Consider the following 18,094-nt stretch of genomic DNA (forward strand, 5'->3'; position numbering starts at 1 on the left):
TAGAAGATGGGCTGCCTTGCTGGGCCTGCAAAAGAAAGTTAGTGTATTGTTATATGCTCCTCGGCATGATCACAAGTGCCCATGCAGATACAGTTTACACGGGAGGTGCAGCCTGGCCTGGGTACCATACTTTCATGTTAAGGTTCAAGAATGTTCTAAAGGTTTAGTTCATTAAAACAAGAGAGTCAGTTTCTTTCAAGAAGCCTGGCCCAACCTGCTGAAAGACAAAGCTTTTAAAAGCCTAACACAATTCATGTTAGCTGAGGCTAAGTGAGGCCAAAACAAACGCTTCTCACAGCAAGACTACACTTTTGCTTTTTTGCATCTATCAAATTAGCCTCTCAGATGCTCTTATTTTGATCTACACAAGACTGAGTCATGGGCTTAAAAGTCAAGTCATTTTATTAAATGAGCAAAGCCTGGGACCTAGAACTCTCCACAAGGAAGATGAACTTACCAGAAGATGGTAGACTTGGTCATCAATAAACCAGGCTGCACCTGAACCACTGTCTGAGCAGAAAAGCTTCAAATTCCCCATCCCTTCACTAGAAACATCCCTTGCGATTCAAATCTTTTCAGAGCTGCTCACCGAGACAAAAGTAAAACAGAGGCCACCTCCCCTCTGTGCCAGCTGCTCATTCTCTAGCCGCTGTTTCGCCAGCATCACCGACATCAGCGTTGGCAGAGGAGAGTGTTCCTCCTGCGGTTCCTTTGCTGTGCTGCCGTCTACCCCATACAGCGGCTGCTCCACTCGCCGCTGTAACACAGTCAAACAAAATACAATGAACTTTTTTTTCTTCCTTTTTTTTTTTCTTTTTTTTTTTTTTAAAAAAAAGCAATTCTCTGACTCTGCCAAAACTGTTGTCAGCGAAGCAGCAGCTCAGGAACGGGCAGGCAGCGTGGTGAGGATCTGATAACTCAAACAGAACTCCTGGAGTGACTGTTCCAATGGTACACATCAAAAAGTAGATGAGTTAACAATTGAAAAAAAAGAAGTAACAAACAAACACACAGCCGACATCCCTTTCCTTTGCAAAAAGGTGTTTCAGAGCCAGTGGGGTGAAATAGGATGTAGATGCAAAAATCTTAGCGCATTGAAACTTTGGTCAATGCATTCAAAGTTTTACTACTTGATGTTATTTAAAGACATTTTAAAACAGCTAACGTCCCAATACATTTGTTATTTCGCTGAAGCAAACTTAGTCAGAACTACTAAATGTCAGCAATCTAACCACGTCTAGGACCCAGCAGTCACGGTAACCTCATTTCTGTCATTATAGCTGGGACCAATCTCCTGCAAGATAAGCAAAGTACTAACGCACTTCCAAAATCTTTAAAAGATGCACTGCATCTCTTAAAGGCCAGCTCCTTTCTCCTGCAGTAGACTCATTTTCCAACTGCGATATAGAAATTGGGTTCAAGAAGAACAAGAAACATCTGAGCTACATTGATTACAGCACTCAGAATCTCATTGCCCTCTCATTTAAAGCCAGCCCATCACTGCTAAAACTTGGCAGTCTGGGTAGTAATCATCTAAGTCCTTCCAAGCTGTAACTCCGGGCCAGGCACAGGCCACATAGAAAGTAAATAGTCAGGTCAGGCTGCAGTTTTTCTTAAAAACCTAAATTGCAACCTGAAGCATATTTTCTGGCTAACATTACAAATGTCAAGAGTGTGCTTTCTTCCCCAAAAGAATGCTTGTATGAGAGCGACCTTGCAAGAGTCTGAAGACCTGCAGATCATTCTTCTGATCAAAGGAGAAGGAAGGCAATTCAAAGCAGTCAAGAGATTTGAAGACAAGCAGTAACATCCTGAAGCCATTACAATTCCTCTGCAAGTCCTGATTGCAGAAAATTTCCAGTACTGTATAGATTAACTCACAGGTTTGGAGGAGGTTTATCTCATTGCGAAAGACATTTGAACACTCTGCTCTCTTCCTAGACCATACTGACATCTGTAATGGGTAAGATACTCAATCTTCTCCAATTTTCACTCATCCCCCTATTTCTGGGGGCTTGGTTCAAACCACTGATATTCAATTTGTAAGAAGAGGACAGATCCAGCAAATGCCCATAATAGATTGGTATGAATAAGCAAACATTAGCTGCAAGAGTAAAGAACAAAAGATAAGAAACACAAGGAACACCTCCATAAGGAGAGAGACAAACTAGCCTAGCTGAAACTAACTGTAACATCAGTATTCAGCACGTGAGAAATACTTTCACCTACTCAATGTATACAAGTGTAGAAGAAGAAAATCAAAGGAAGAATCCACTTGTCCCATTATAAACACCTGTAGGGTATCTCATCTGCTGGAATAAAGGGCTGTCCCTAATACCTCACATATCTGCAATGTTCAGAGATGGTATTTCTTTCATTAACTTCTCTTTAAAGAGATGCATTAGTGAATTTATATAAGATAGGAGGAAGGGCCATTCAATTAACAATATGTATTTTAATTTTTACAAACATAAGAAACATCTAGAAGCATCTGTGAAGCTCTCCCTTAAAGCAGCTTTTCAAAGCTTGTGAAATCCAGCAGCACATACTGAATTCTGCGCAGAGCATTCAGTGTCGGGGATATAGTTCAGTACACATTCATGAACCGTGCAAAGGTCTCTGCAGAATAATGTAATCAGTAAAGACTCTGCATTTGGTTTTCAGAATACTAACCTTTCCCACAATGCTCTGGACTTCTGTGACACTCAACAAGTGCTGAAGATTTTTAAAGAGAGGCCCAGGCAATGTTCAGTAAAACTAGAGAGATCAGACATCAGAGCCTCTGAAAGTTGGTTTGCTAGTTGAAAGAAATTTCTTTAGCTGCTCTGTGCTAAAATGGCTTAAAAGTACTGGTTATTTCTTCACATCCAGATCTTGTAGAAATGCTGCGGCAGCAAAATGGAATTATGTAATAAAAATAGCAACAGATGTGCATGTGTACACATTTCTTTGCAAGCTTTTGCTAATGCTCCTTGCAAGTCACGTGCACGTGAACAGAAGTAAAAGACCTTCCCAATGTAATTATGGTATGCGTGTTTTTCAGGATACCCAAAGGGTCCAATCAGGATCAGAATATGGCTGTACTAGTGCTATATAAACATACAACATACTCCTAACTCAGAGGAGTTTGCGACACAATGGAATACAAGACAACCAATGTGTCGGTCCCACCTTTTATTAAGGACAGCAATCTATCTGTAACCACGCAGCACGCTAAAACATTAATCTTGCATGCTTTCAGCTCAGATATTCCTATCAGTTACAACTGGGCTAGCCACTGTTACAGGGTCCTAAACGTCTGGCTTTGCTGCCAGAACCCAGTTTCAGACTTTAAAAAAAAGAGAACTGGATAAAGAATAAGCCAAACTACTCACCAAGAGACACTTCTTTCCCATTCAAAACTTTTTATTACCTGTCTGAAGCAGGGCCACCAACCTAATCAGTGCCCTGCCACCAGCTCTGTCCCCAAGGAGAACACTTACCGGCAAGGGATTGGACAAGGAATGCTGCGGTGACGATCTGGCGACAGGCGGCACGCTTCTACCGGGACTGGTTCCTGGGCCACTTCCCCCAGCAAACTGGCCAAAGCAACAGATTTGATCATCAGTAATTACACAGAGATACTGTATGTCAGCATATTTAACAAAGACAGAAGAAAAACATTAACCTTAAAAATGAAGACTTGTAGGCTCTAGGGACTCACCTAAACAAACTCAATATAAGCCAAGAGGAAAACCTTAAAATTTCATGCGCTGTTTTCAGAAATAAAAGCAGAAGTACGTACTTCAGGCAAACATTCACATTTCCTCTGAGGACATTTTTCTTTTTTAACACAAAAAGATATAAACCTGCACACTTGGATACACAGTTATTTACAGCATTAGGAAGCCCACTCCCTGTCGGGTGATGTGCCTAACCATGAACAACAGGAGTGTAAGAAATGCGCACCTCCACTGAAGCACCTGTGCCAGTCTCTGTTAAAGACAGGATATGCAAACAGCTGGGCAACTGGTTTAGTTAGCACAGGAAAGAAGTAAGCACTAATAAGCACTTAACTCGTGACTCCAAGTTTATTCTTTTACTGAGTAGAAGATAAAAGCTAGAGCTGTGGGTTGTGCAGCCCTAGAAAAACTTCAGAAACTATGCAATAAAAAAAATAATATATATCTTTTTAGAATGTCCATCACTGTTTCTGGGGGGGTGTCTGATAGAAATCACCCTCAAATCTATACTTATGTGGCTGCTCTTTAAAAAGTGCTTTATCAACTGTTCAAAAAAATGTTAATTAATGTTAACTAACTTCTAAAAATCTCTTATCTTCTACCTAATCACATTTGAGTACATCAGGTTAATATTGTCAATCAATGACTCCAATGATGGATCAGTAACAGAAGTCACATCACAGACTTCCATTTATAGATTTTGCACAATGTGAATTCAAGCAGACAATGTAAAGATGCTTACCTCAAAATAATCACTAATTTTATGTCCTCTAGGAGTGCCTTTTCCTAAAAAAGGAAAGCAAAGGATGAAAATAAGAGTTGATATTTTTAAGAACAGAAGTTATAATGCCATTCTAAAAAAACCCTCCTATATTTTGACACTCCTTTCCCTGCAGAAAGGTGCAACACCTATCACAACAAAAGCTGCTGCACAACAAAAGACTGCCCCAGGGTTACAGCTCTTGTGCTGTTGAGAGCGTTTACAGTTGACAATTCAATTAACTCGTAATTCCAAACACGTCAAATCCAATCAAACAACATTTGCACTTGCTAAAGTACTCAGAAAGCACTAAACATCACTGAATGTTGCAAAGGTTCTCAAAAATTTCCTTCGAGATAACAACACAGCAAAGGGTACTTTTACTCCTCTGCCTTCAGGTAGATTAATGCATATTAGATCTCTCATAAGCATTGCTATAAATGTTAGGGAGTTAATTAGTGGTGGCTTAATACCAGCTCATTAAAATCTAGCCCTTTTCTCTTATTACGATATTATCAAAGCCATTCTGTCAACACAATCCTTGTTACTTTCTTGTCAAAGAAGAAAAGAAATAGAAATCTGCCCCATGCCCATTTGCTAGAAAATCTAAACTTGGACTTGAAAGACGCTGGGTTTTTCTCAGTACTCGGAGACAGCACTGCCTGCTTTATACTCGAGCACAGTTTGTTCTCTAGTTGTTACGGTGAGAACTTACTCTTAGAAGGCAGGCATACGTCTCAAAAAGCAAGGAAGAGAGTACAGCCTGTATTTTGAAGTCTGGCTGCTGAGTATGCTGTGACACGGGACCAAAACAATACTTCAGAGTCACCATACTAAGCCTTTGGGCAGTCTATCCCATAAAACCACAACAGTTTGTGCGAATAAGCTGAAGACGAGTATTTTCCTGCCAATGAGGATACCAAGGCTCCCAGAAGAGAACTACACCATCATGGAGTAGTTTATAACAAGCTGCCTGACACACCCTTGAGAAGAGCCATTAGTTTCCTAGGACACTGACTGTGCAAAACGTGCCCGAATTACCAACCGTTCAGAAATCCTGCAGCAGGGTCAGGAGAATGAATTACCTTGACTGGTCTCATATGCTTCAGCTTTCCTTTTTCTATTCCGCTGGTCATTCTGTTTTTTCTCAGGAGTCTGTTAAACAATACTTGAAAATTAACATTTCTGCAGTTATTCCAAGATTTAAAGAAAACACCAAAACACAATAATCTGCTCCATAACCCCAGTGGCCATTTCACTTCTCTGTTTGTTTCTACTGCTGGTATTTAAAGAAACAACCGCTCTCAAATAGCTGCTACCTTCTGATACATGTGCTGCAGAAGGGAGAGAACATGGTTAGCAATGAGATTAATTTTTTTTTCCTATTTCAGCTGCAGCAAGCCAGCCTCTCCTGCCCAGTTACCTCACATGGTTAGCAGAACAAGTTCAAACATTTATAAAAACCTAAGTAAACCATTTCACAGTGATCACAGTGCTGGTACAACAGCAGTAATGACAACAGGTTTGAGCATAAACATCCAAATTTGCAGTCCAGTGGCTACTCACAATCTATCAGGACAACTCATCCTGCCTGGAGCTAATGCTGCTTTTCCCAAAGCCCTTTGCAGATGGCTACAAGAACTACCCTGGCTACAGGTGCACAACTGCAACCTTACACAAAACAAGGCAGAGCTCCCCATGATGGCACCCAGGAGAAAGCTGCCACGGATGCAGCAATTTATCTGGACATATCTCTCCTTAAAGTCAAGGGTCAGTTGAATCTGCCATTTCTGTGAGCAACCAGAGACCTGAGGGCAGCTTATCAGTGGACAGCAATATATTTATGCACAGACACAATACAGAGCACAGCTGGGAGGTCCAAAGACTCCAGAAGTGTCAGGCCTATCTGTCTGTCCAAGGTTGGCAAGCCTAGAGATGTGAGAGTGGAGGAGACCCTGGCATGGAGCTTTCTCTCCCACCAGGGTCACTTATGTGGCTGAACCTGCTAAAAACATTAGGAAGCACTGCGCCAGAAGCAGCTTACTGAAGTTGCTGGAAAGAAATATATCTTGTCATCTCCATCACCAACGTCAGTTTAGAAACATCTCTTATCCCAAAGGTTCCCAAATAATTTCTGAGCTATATGCTTTACAACCACTGCAGCCACCACTAAACTATAGCCTGGGGACAGGAATAAAACCAGTCAGTGTGTAAAACACAACTCTGGGGGAGGGAAAGCCATGGCCAGAAAGTCTGTGGTAAACCTAAGTTTCATACTTTTTGGAAACCAAAGTCCAAAGTACCCTGTTGAAAGATCTCTGCCAAAAGACTTGTACAGTGAGCACAGAAATCAATCTACCTCCTTTAAAAGGATAAAAAGGATAAAGCTGACACAGCCAGAATCTAAACCTGGCCATGTCCCCAGTGGATGCTGGACATCTACAGTCCCATGTTACCAGCTGGGCAGTCCCCGACACGTTATTGTTTCGGTACGAGGATGCAGGGATGTTAAGACAAAGGTGGCTATTGTGTCTGCAAAGCACTTTTTAGAATGAGGGGACTGAAAACTCTCTAACTATCTAGAGACATGCTGTACCAGCTCCTGTATGTGTAAAAGTCAATGACATAGCCTCCTCACTGCGTAGTGAAGAGCAACTCATGAACAGCGTGGGTGTGACTGTAACACCACGGGCTCCATTACAGCCTCTGTGGAACTGTAAGCATATTAATGAGATTCACTTTAAGTTGTTTTTCCATTCAAGTACTTACATAACAAAAATTACACACAACATTATCTGCTACAGACTAAAAAAGCAAGGAATGATAGATTTGATTATGTCAGCTTGGTCAACTTAAATCCCTCCGCAGAAGTTAATTAAAAAAGCCAAGTAAAATCATGAATATTCAGTTTTCCACTATTAGTTAATACTTACTTGTATGGAGCTTAAGATACTGTGTTCTCAAGACTTAGCTTCACCAGACACCTCATATCAGTACTGTCATATAATAGAGGGAAATATGATCCAAAACTTACCTGACAACCATACGGAAAGTTCTTTAAATGCGTAAGAAAATGCATTTAAATTTGAGATTTTGCTTTATTAACGTGGAATTTTAAAGCAGAAATGTAACTCTACAATTCATTTTTCTGTTTCAACAAGTGTTTTGAAATAGTTAATCCTAAAGCAGTGAGATTAAACAGGGACAAAGCATCGATTTTCACCTCCCCACACTTTCACAAAACAATTCCTAAAAATGCTCCGCTTTGTACAGATTTCTGCAAATTCACATATCTGATAGGTAAGGCAAACTTTTCCGTTAATGCTCCCTGGCTTTTCATTTGGCCAAAACTGTATCCAAAACCAGCAAACAAATCACAATGCAGCTGAAAACAATTTCATAAGCTGAGCTTTACAAATGCTGGTTTTGGGGTTGGGTACAATCTGCCTGCTGCGGTGGGAAGAGGACTGTTACACAGCACGGTCCAACGACTGCAGGGTTAAGATCAAGACTAGATATTTCCACTAGTCCCTTTCACACCCCAAACAAAGAACACTGTCACTCACTCTCACACAATTCCTTCTATGTTTTGAGTCCAACCATGTCCACATTAAACCCAATTACCATGAGGATTTGTGCCTGCTTACCTCCAATTCTTTATCACTCAGAGAACCCACGCTGCACAAGCTCTGGTTGGAAGACTCACTATTTAATGGACCCTAGTGAAAAACAAGCAGAGACTGTTAGAAACAACTTCCATACAAGGCAGATACGTCCTATCAATCATTGCATCTCTGGGCTAACTAGGCTGCTCTAGGTCACACAGACACAGCAACATGGGTCATGATGGCACACCACGGGGCACTAAAAAACTCCAGAAGTCATTTGGAACAAGATGAAGTTGGACTGCCAGTTGGAAAGTCTTTTCTCACTATACTGATTCAGCTTTGAAATAGTATTTCTGTAGCAATTTACATCCTAACTACTTAGCCACATCCACAAAACAGCCAAGGCAGTACTCATCAAAGTCTAAGACAACTGGTTCGAGAAACAAGACTTCTGATTTCTTGAGCAGCAGTAGTTCCGAGCTCAGCTTTTCAGGCAAGCATCTGCTTGACCCTGGGCTAACAATTCAGAGGCATCTTCCATCTGGCAAGGCAGCTATTACAGTTATCTGATGCTGGCAGTACCACTGATTTTTCTTTAAATGTGCATTTTTTATGCTTTTTTTAACACTAAAGAAGTGAACAAGCGAAAGTTGTGTTAACAGCACTAGAGTTGGCACCCATAAAACAATCTTTCCCACCAGGCTATTTCATGGACCCGTGGCTGACCACCCAGTAATGCTGTTGTTGTTGTTGTTGTTTAGCAGAGCAGGCTAAAACACAAATTCAAGAGGCTGGAACAGATTTACCAAAATAGTATCCAGGTATCTACAAGAGCCTGCTTGCATTTCTGCAGGCTCCACTGGATAAGCATCTGTGTTATTATGTATCCAAGCATTTTTGAAAATTATTTTCTAAAATCTCTATCAAAACTGGTTTTAAAAGGAAAGAAAAGTGAATCATGCAATGCCACTGTGTTTTAGCCTAGTGCTGTGACACAAAAGTATCCTCCCACAGATCTAACTTAAGAAATCTAGACAAATTTGACAAAGATATAAAAACAAGATTCACAATTACTGATGGAATGTATTAACAGGAAGAATGACATGATAAAGCCACCTCTCCATTAATAACTTGTGAGCATCTTTTCCCAAAGATTCATTCTATTTTAGCATTCTTATTTTTGCAGTAACCACTTCCCACCAATCAATCTTTCCTCAAGGCAAAGCCACTTCTCGTTATACACTTAAGCAGAAGACTTATGGGAGGGGTGGGGGAGAAGCCTTAACACCACAGAGAAATCATACAGAAGATGATTTTTGAGGGTAGCAGCTCTCCCTTCTCCACTGATGAGACAAACACCATCGTCAAACTACACTTGTGACACAACCTCGCTATCACTAACCCCAATTTCAACGCAGGCATCCACAGAAAGTAAAGGTTCTGTTTACCTTCTATATTACATTGTGAATGTTAACTACCAAATCTGTTCCTCCTAAAAGGACACGCTTAGTTGCCTTAACAAACAAACAAAAAAACCCCAACCCAACACTTGAACAGCTCGAGAAGCTACACATTTAAGATTCCCTTTTAAAAGCAAATTACTTGAAGAAAAATTGAAGGTGATATTCTTTAAGCCACATCATTACCCCTTCAACTCATCACACAAATAGCTCAAGACCAGAAAGGTATTTTACCTAATTTGTTCAGCAATACAAAAGCTTAAAATTTAGTTGCTTTTTAAACAAAGCAGCAAGCTCCCCACCACGCAATGTGACGGTCACAAACCTTATAGATACGACTGTTGGTTATGCGAGGGATTTATTCCTTGGCCAACAGAACTTAACAGAAGTGCCAACACTAACCTTAGCTACATCCACATGAAGGCATCATCGATTAAAAAAAATAAATGTTAAAAATCTTACAGCAAGTGGCAACAGAAAGTTAACCTGGTCACCATGTGAAAAGCTTGTTTATAAACTGCACAAATGCTGTCCTCTAAAATCCTTCACTTCCTCTCATGAACTCAAACCCCAGCAGCGCGTCCGAGACATCAACCTTCTGTGCAAGCGCGAAAGCTTTATTAGGTGCAGGAACATCACACCAAATTTGCATTTGCCGGTCTCAGATGGACAGGCTGGGGTGCTGACATGATGAAGATGAAACTGAAAGTCGTTTCCACATTTGCTTAAACCTCGCTGCCTCCATTTTGCACATGGATAGCAAATGACAGGAACAGCTGCTCCCAAAATGCCACATTTGAGCTTTTCAGGAACACCGTGGTTGAAAGGGTTTGGCAGTGGCTTACGAAGGGCCAGGCTTTCAGCAATGGACCTGTATTCTAGGGTCACCTGAAGAAATAAACTGATGAGGCCGTCTAGAGTGAGAAATGATGCTATGGTTTTTTTCAGAAATACAAGTTTATCTTCTCCAGTACAAAAAGATCCACTCGGTTTGCATCTGAATGTAAAGTTCTGGAATGTAAGCAGCTGGAAAAATGCCTAATACAAAATCCACTGGGTTTTTTTCCTGCCAGTACCACAGCTACCTGCACTGACTATGCTGCGTGGGAAACCTACAGCTCTAGCAGTTGGAATCAAACCCGCTTTCTGCATCAACAAAAGAGCAGTTCAGTTCTGAACGCATTCTCAAAGAGTAAACACACCTATTTTCCCTTTACTTTAAAACTTCCTCTAGATACCAGACTGACAAAATCACAAAATTGAACTCCACGCAGTAGTAGAAAGGAGGAAAAGGAAGTGACTACTTAGTTATGGAAGCAGAAAGGAAAGCAAGGCCACTGCCATGTGTATTGACACCGTGACCAAATGCAGAATTAATTCTTTGTAGGCAAGTTTGGGCCAATTTTCCATGAGCTGTCTTGATGATCTTCTAGAAGGCAATTCCACTGACACTTCTCTTACAGTAGCAGATTAGGCCTATCCTACAGGCAAGGGAGAGGAAGCATCTTGTTCAGGTCAAAGTTGGCAAAAAAAGTCTTGTTTTGAGGTATTCTGGCTATGGAAAGACAAATCGTTCACCCAAAGCAGTAAAGATGCAATGTTAAGGAACACGGCCTAGCCCTCAGCTGCACCTCTTCTCACACAGTTATGCAACAGAAAGAAAAAAGCAAGTTTTCCTGATCATCCAGCTAGATACCTGGCTTCACACATAGCCTCACGTTATCAACTGCTTATAACAACAAGTTTAGACAACCGATACAAGAAACCATACATCTGAGTATCTCTCCCTCAACTAACAGCCAGTGAGTGTGTGTATAAAAAAAACCTTCAAATTTATGTTTTATCATTCCTGACCGTTTATATTTAACTCAGCAACCGACACTGGATAAATGCTCAGCACTTAATTTAGCATACCATTTTTAAGTGGTCATGGCACAAAAGGAATTAAAGGAACGAATGTGAATTTTGGGAAAAAAAGCAAGTAGTGGCAAACTAAGAGAATATTGCTGGGGAAGTAGCATTGGGGAATAATAAAGATGCAATAGTTCACACAGGAAGGGCTTATGAATTTTGTTCCTGAAGAAGTCATCTGCACTGGCATCTGCCTTTTCTAGCATAGACTACTTTGTGATAATGCTGCACTCCTCTGATATCACTTACAGCCCACTCATCCACTGTACCCTGTCAAGAGAATTGGTGATGGGGCTCAGCAAAAATCTGAAATACGTGGGTCATCTGAAATAAGCTAATAGTTTCTACAGTGTTTACCCAAATGACAAGCACAAGAACAGCACACACTTCCTCCTCCGCAAGGAATTTCTTTCTGAGATAAGCTGGCATGCTCTTTTCCCTTGTGATTCACCTATCAACTGCTGCTTCTGAGTCCGTGACCTACCTATGCACAACAAAACCTCCATGTTGAGAAGTGGATGCAACAGTAGCAGGAGCTTTCAAGACTCCTACTCAAAGGTGAGAATTTTAAATCTGGCCACTCATACAAGCTGGTTAGTCATTTCTCCCTTTGCAAGAGCCCTGGAGAGGCCACAAATGAGACACAATGGCTGAAGTTTCAATAGAAACAACTCAGCCTGATAATGGCTCCCATCAGATCTTCCGTAACAAAGCTAGTCTGACTCAGACCTCCCTTACCCATCTGCTGTTAAAGCCTACCTACAGCCTCCTCAGCCTCTCCAAGCTCCCCAAAACAATCCCTTGGACCTGTCCACAACTCTTCTGTTGGGCAGTGTCCATCTTGTGCTCGGTAACTCCTCGTACTGAAAGAGCTCAAGGAAATCAAGCTGCCTAGCCAGAGCCTCCAATGTGGACACACAGCAACACGTGGTGCAAAACTCTCTTGCTAACTCAATGGTGGAGACGTGCTTCACTGCCTCAGGCCAAGGCAACCCAAATTCTTCCCAATTCTGTAGAAGAATCAAGATATTTCAAAGGCAAAAAGTCAATCCTTAGCTCCACTAGAAGTTAGTGCTGACTCCATACAGGATTACACCAAGGTGAAATGGTCAAACGGTTTTCCAGTTACTCTGGTCAAGTGCTGCTATATAAGCCAGGTTTAATCAACATATTCTTATTTCAAGCATCACATAAGTACGAGAATTACAGCCTGCTGCTTAATTAAAAGCTCACTGTTATTGCAAATAATGAAATCCCTGAATCGCCTATGCCTTTTTGCCATGAGAAGTTAATCTACTATCAGATGTTCACAGGTAGCATCTACTACATCTGATAGGAGATGTGCAATAGGATTTCTTGGTTTCCATTATGCCTCAAGAGTTCTTTCAGACTGAAAAAATAGTATTTTTATTTTACTGATGGCAAACCAGACAGAAGGGTCATGCAATTCACCCTCAGTTCAGGGGCACAAATAGAACCGAGATCTGACAACTATTTCTGGGCTCAAGTAGCCAGACAACACCATCTGAAATAAGTCATGTTGCACACAAAAGCATCCAGACAATTCTCAAGTATCTGGCATAAAGTCCTGGCACATTCTGTGGTAGCTGATAAGTTCAATTCTAAGTTTCAAAACCCTCATTAACTAGAGCTGGTAGCACACGATACCTGTTAAGGACCATCACTGGGCAGCACTGCTTCCCTCCAAAGAAGACATGATTATTCTCATACATTAATACTCAACTTCATGACTTTGCTGCTAAAAATACTGCTAAGTAGACCACACAACAGTGTAGTTACTGATCAAGGCTGCTACAGGGACAGAGAAAGGCTAAAAACCAAAACAAGACAAATAAATGTTCTTTTTTATGAGCCTTTCTCTTTGGAAGCAGATTTTCTGCAGCATCAGTGACACTCTTCAGGTTAATTTTATTTCGCTCTTTACGGTAACTCCAAGAAGGAGGAAAGGGAGCATCAGCTATCACTGAGACCAATACTTCAGTTCTGGCCCACCTGGATCTACACCATTCCTACAGCAGGACAGAGAAGGTTACTCTCTCTAGAACCACTTCAGCTCTTTTCATTTAGCTATGACAAAGCAGCATGCACAATTTAGTCTGAAGGTCTTTTAAAGACCAAACCTGTAGAAGATACACATGCTGCTGTGATGATCCACCCTGGTTAAGCGTGAGACAAGCTGCGTGCAAATACAGATTCACCCGTCACAATTACCTATTCCCAGTCTTATCCAGGAAAAGTCTGTGGAAATCCTTTGGAGTTAACCCACCCATCTTAAAGGCAGCACCCAAACAAGGGGAAGAGAGGCAGAAGATGAAAACAGATAAAATTAAACAATGTTATCTAGAGACACAAACTACATTTTGTCTTCTGCACCTACTGACCCAAGGAAGATGTCTGAGATGCCAAGTGAGAATAATGCCTCAAGCGAACGCACTTCACATTTCCTCTACTAAGTAAACACAAACAGGAGCTAAGTAAGCAGGGATACTGGGAGGTGTCAGATAGTCATGTGTTAATTCAAGGACTCGCTCTGCAAATTTGGGAAAGAATGGCACTTTACCATATGGCAAGAATAGACATCTAAAGCATCACTGGCTGTTTGAAGCTATCTAGTGACCTGGATGAACCACATGAGTATAACAGTTGCCTAGAAACATTCCTTGCTCATAAATTTGATTCCATGTATAAACTCCAAGCTTCCAGAGAAATATATTCTCCAGCTACTAACTAAGATAATTCATCACAGACTTGCAACAGAATTTTGCAACATTTGGGACTGCAAATGACCTCGGTCATTGGGTTGTGTCTTCAGCTACCACAGGAGGTGACAGCACACAGCTGTTTCCAAAACAGTTTAGGATTTCTGTCCTCTACTACTGTTACTGGAAAGCTCTTCCAGAATCCCATGACTCTGATGCCTAGAAGCTTTTTTCTAGTTTCACACATAAAAATTTATTCTAGATCAACAGTCTTATCAATTCTCAGAAACACGTATAGTTGTTCTTCACTTGCAAGCACGCAGGGAAAGCGGGCTTTAAAGCTGCAGTTACGTTAAGGATGTAAAGTAGTTTGTTAGTTTTACACAGGTCCAAAATATACCCTGTATTTTTAAACATTAAAGAAACCTAACCAAACACACCGAGTGATACACCCAGTCCGAGGAAGGCAGGAAGCTCAGTTACAACTGCCTGCTGCCTTCGCCCAATAGGAGAGCATCTAAGATGACATTTCTTCCTTTTATGCAATAAACAGCAACAGAATACCTTCTATCCCAGGAGGATGTGCCAGTCCTGGTCCCACTAGATGGCACTAACTTACGCTACGTAGCTTTCCTTACACATTGAACTGGAGAGAGCTAAAACCCTTAGTTGAATCACACAAATTGTATCACAGCTTTCCCAATATATTCCCTTTAAGACAGTGACCTACCAATGCCAGTGCGGAGCATGACGGACGGAGACTTGGGGGGGTAGGGAGGGAATTTGAAGCACCAACCTGGGAGGGAATGTAGTATCTGAGATTAATATTGCAACCAAGATTTGCTGCAACATAGTAGAGTCATGCTAATTCATATCAATGGTTGGCTGATCTATTGCAAATTAGCAAGTACGCAAGTAAATAAATATATGTTGTTTAAAATAAGTGTAATGCACTTTAACAGTTTACTGAGTAATGCAAAGTAAAACTATATACTGCATAACAACAGGTAAAAATAAAACTCAATACCAGAGGAGCTTTGCTCAAAGCTAAGCCTCTAAGAAATGAGGCTTTTTTCACTTGGATACGCTTTAGAAACAAAAATGAATTTTCAACATTCATTCTACAGAAAGAGGGCATTTACTTTCTTCTCCAAACGTATTGAAAACATAATTAGGACTTTCTTTCCAGTATCTTTTAAAGGTTACTCCTTTAAAAGGAATAGCTTCTAACATTCTGTGTGAGCACTGAGTATGCTGGCAGTGTTTTAAAGCAGATACCATCTATGCTTTTAAGCCTTAGCTATTCTAGAAAGCTGTTTGGCTTTATCTATACTGCTACAACTAAAGATGCTGAAGTGACATATGTGGGGGGAGGAAGCAAGAAACAGATGAAAAAGTACATAAAAAGTTGTAATGTTGTATAAAACTAGTTTTTAAAGATCAAAAATTTACGCTACGTAATGTATTTACAAGCTAGTAAAAGCCTTAGGATTAAAATAAGTCCTTAGAGTGGGGTGAAAGACCAAAAAAACCCCACACTCTTGGCTCAGTAACTGAAATTGTTACCCCATAACAACTTCTCGTTGTCCTAGTGTTAATCTTCCTTACTATGCTACCTTACAGTTGAACATTTTACTTAGGCTCCCTTCCAATACTTAACCTTGTTTGAGTCCTGACTGAAGCACAGATCAGAAAGAACAGTATGAACTCAAACAAAACTCTTCTCTCAAGTTCTGATTAGCTTAGAAATACAGCATCTACAAAGTCTCTTCCCTAAAAAATCCTAAGAGGCTTCTGAAAATGATGTGGCAATGATGCTGTTTTATCATCCACCTTGATGCTGTCCAAAATTTAGTACCTTCCTCAAAAGTAAACTCCTTGTGACTGACCTAGTTTAAGACGAATTCTCCCACCATCTGATTGCTCAAAGAGGCTGTCACTCTACCAACAACATCTGGAGAACTAAGAGCTGAATCCTAGTATATCAAGCGACCACACAATGTCATTATTTAAGTGCCTCACTCAAGAAAGGCAGCTATGGAACAGTTATGAAGTTGTAGATGAGGACAAAGATGGGATTTTACCAGCAGGCTGTGGGTCACAGATACAGGAGAGCTTACCTTCACATACTTTGCGTGTTCTATGTGACCGAGGACACAATTTTAGCACGCTGCACTCACAAAGAACGGAATAAATTCTTGACCATATTAAATCTGGTTACATGTTGTATCCAACACAGTAAACTTGAAACTGTATCTAACAAGTGGCCAAATCCAGTTCTTGAATGCATACTTGGAGAAAGGGAGAGACACATGAGATTCCCCACTTCCAAAGACAAAGTTGTCCTCGGTTTTTTGGGGATATACAAGCTGCCTTAAGATGGAGCAACTCCTCAGAACTTAATTAGAATCCAAATTCTTCTGTATAGCAAAATATTTGCTCATAGAGATCCCATTTTCATTCCTCTTAAACATACTTCAAGCAAATTAGCGGTCAAAACACAACTACGGTACAAAACATTCAGTAAGCAAAGCAAAACAATCAATGTAGAAATTAAAGAAACGAAGAGCAGCACAGGATGGAGGAGCAGTCATGCCTGTCACCAAAGGTACTTCTACTCACCTTAGCAACCCCAACTCCAGTGAACCTGGCCTCCAGTAGTTCCTGCCTTCGTGGGTCCAGGCTATGCAATTCTTCCATCATTTCTGCTGCTACAGAAGAACAACACTCAGATTATGCAATGCAAGGAAAGGAGAGAGATTTAATATTCCGTGCCACTGACGAGACTCAAAAGTGCATTTTCTGCAGCATAACCACGCAGAAAGCATTTTCTTGCAAGAGAAATGCAGGATTACCATGCAGTAATAACATGACTTTGCCACCATATTGCTGTATTTAAGCCACAACCCTGCTGGAGAGTTTCCTCTTCTATCTGTTGTTCCAGCCATTTCAAGATCTCTAAATCCAAGAAACCAATTATGTCACATTCTCCCACTGGATGTTTTATTAAAAGGAAAACATGGGACCAGAGTGTTATGACTAAAAGCTTCAGAGCTTTTCATCCGTGCTGCATGACTAGGAGGAAAAAAAAAGCAACATTCTTTACCCCATCATTTATTTTTGGCCAATCCTGGAAATACTAGATCTCCCTGAACTCCAGATTTCACTGACAACAGCTCTGGTTCTTCCAAGCACAGAAAGGGATGACAGGAAAAAAAAATAATGCTCGTTTTAAACCTTTTACTTTATAGAGTAAAGCATCAGATACCCCTAGCGTAACAGCTGCTTCTATACACTGGGTGTACCTGGGGTACCTCTTGGCAACCTGACACAGCAGATGCCACTATTTCAAGGGTTAAAAAAGCCCAGCAAACCAGCACAGTTGTGCAGACAGGTTAAAAATCAGGAAATACACAATTCAAATACTGAACTGCGAAAAAATGGGACAAATTTCACTGTTCATTATAACTGTGAATCACATCTTCCCAACTGCACCAATCAAGTTCATTTCCAGAAATGTCTGTTCCAGTTTCATTTTTCTGGACTAAGGTAGAAAGGGGGAAAAAAAAAAAAAAGAGACAGAAGATAAAGATTTGCTGTATAAAGAGCATAAGCAATGAGGAAAGTTCTTGAAGGGCAGCAAGTGCCCTCTAGAAAAGGCAGTATACAATTGTTCCTTTTATTAACTGTCCATTTTGTCCCTGCCATTTCCTCCAAACGCTGCAGATCCAAGTTACAGGGGGCAAAGTGAATCCATCCGGGGGCTTTTACAACAGCTCTCTCAAATCAGTAACAAGCCTCCAAAACTAATGGGATACTAAATGCGGCTATTAAAGAACCCTATTTCCACTATGGGCTTTAAAACCCCAACAAAGCTATCAGCCTAGTTTTCAAAACAGGAAATCTGTGCACG

At 40.8% G+C, this 18,094-nt stretch overlaps 1 protein-coding gene across 1 annotated transcript in view; it reads right to left on the bottom strand.

Annotated features, from left to right (window-relative positions):
- LOC104542058 (serine/threonine-protein kinase tousled-like 2) overlaps nt 1–16,884 on the bottom strand; it is a 39,171-nt gene extending 22,287 nt beyond the window's left edge. The window contains 7 exon segments of the mRNA XM_010186257.1: nt 1–25; nt 590–757; nt 3,483–3,578; nt 4,465–4,508; nt 5,568–5,637; nt 8,130–8,201; nt 16,804–16,884. The exon segment at nt 1–25 is cut by the window's left edge and continues 8 nt beyond it. Of these exon segments, the coding sequence (XP_010184559.1) occupies nt 1–25; nt 590–757; nt 3,483–3,578; nt 4,465–4,508; nt 5,568–5,637; nt 8,130–8,201; nt 16,804–16,884 (556 nt within the window).
- Between the last annotated feature and the right edge of the window lie 1,210 nt (nt 16,885–18,094).

Source organism: Mesitornis unicolor, unplaced genomic scaffold (genome assembly GCF_000695765.1).
Source record: "Mesitornis unicolor isolate BGI_N332 unplaced genomic scaffold, ASM69576v1 scaffold2506, whole genome shotgun sequence".
NCBI classification, from domain to species: Eukaryota; Metazoa; Chordata; class Aves; order Mesitornithiformes; family Mesitornithidae; genus Mesitornis; species Mesitornis unicolor.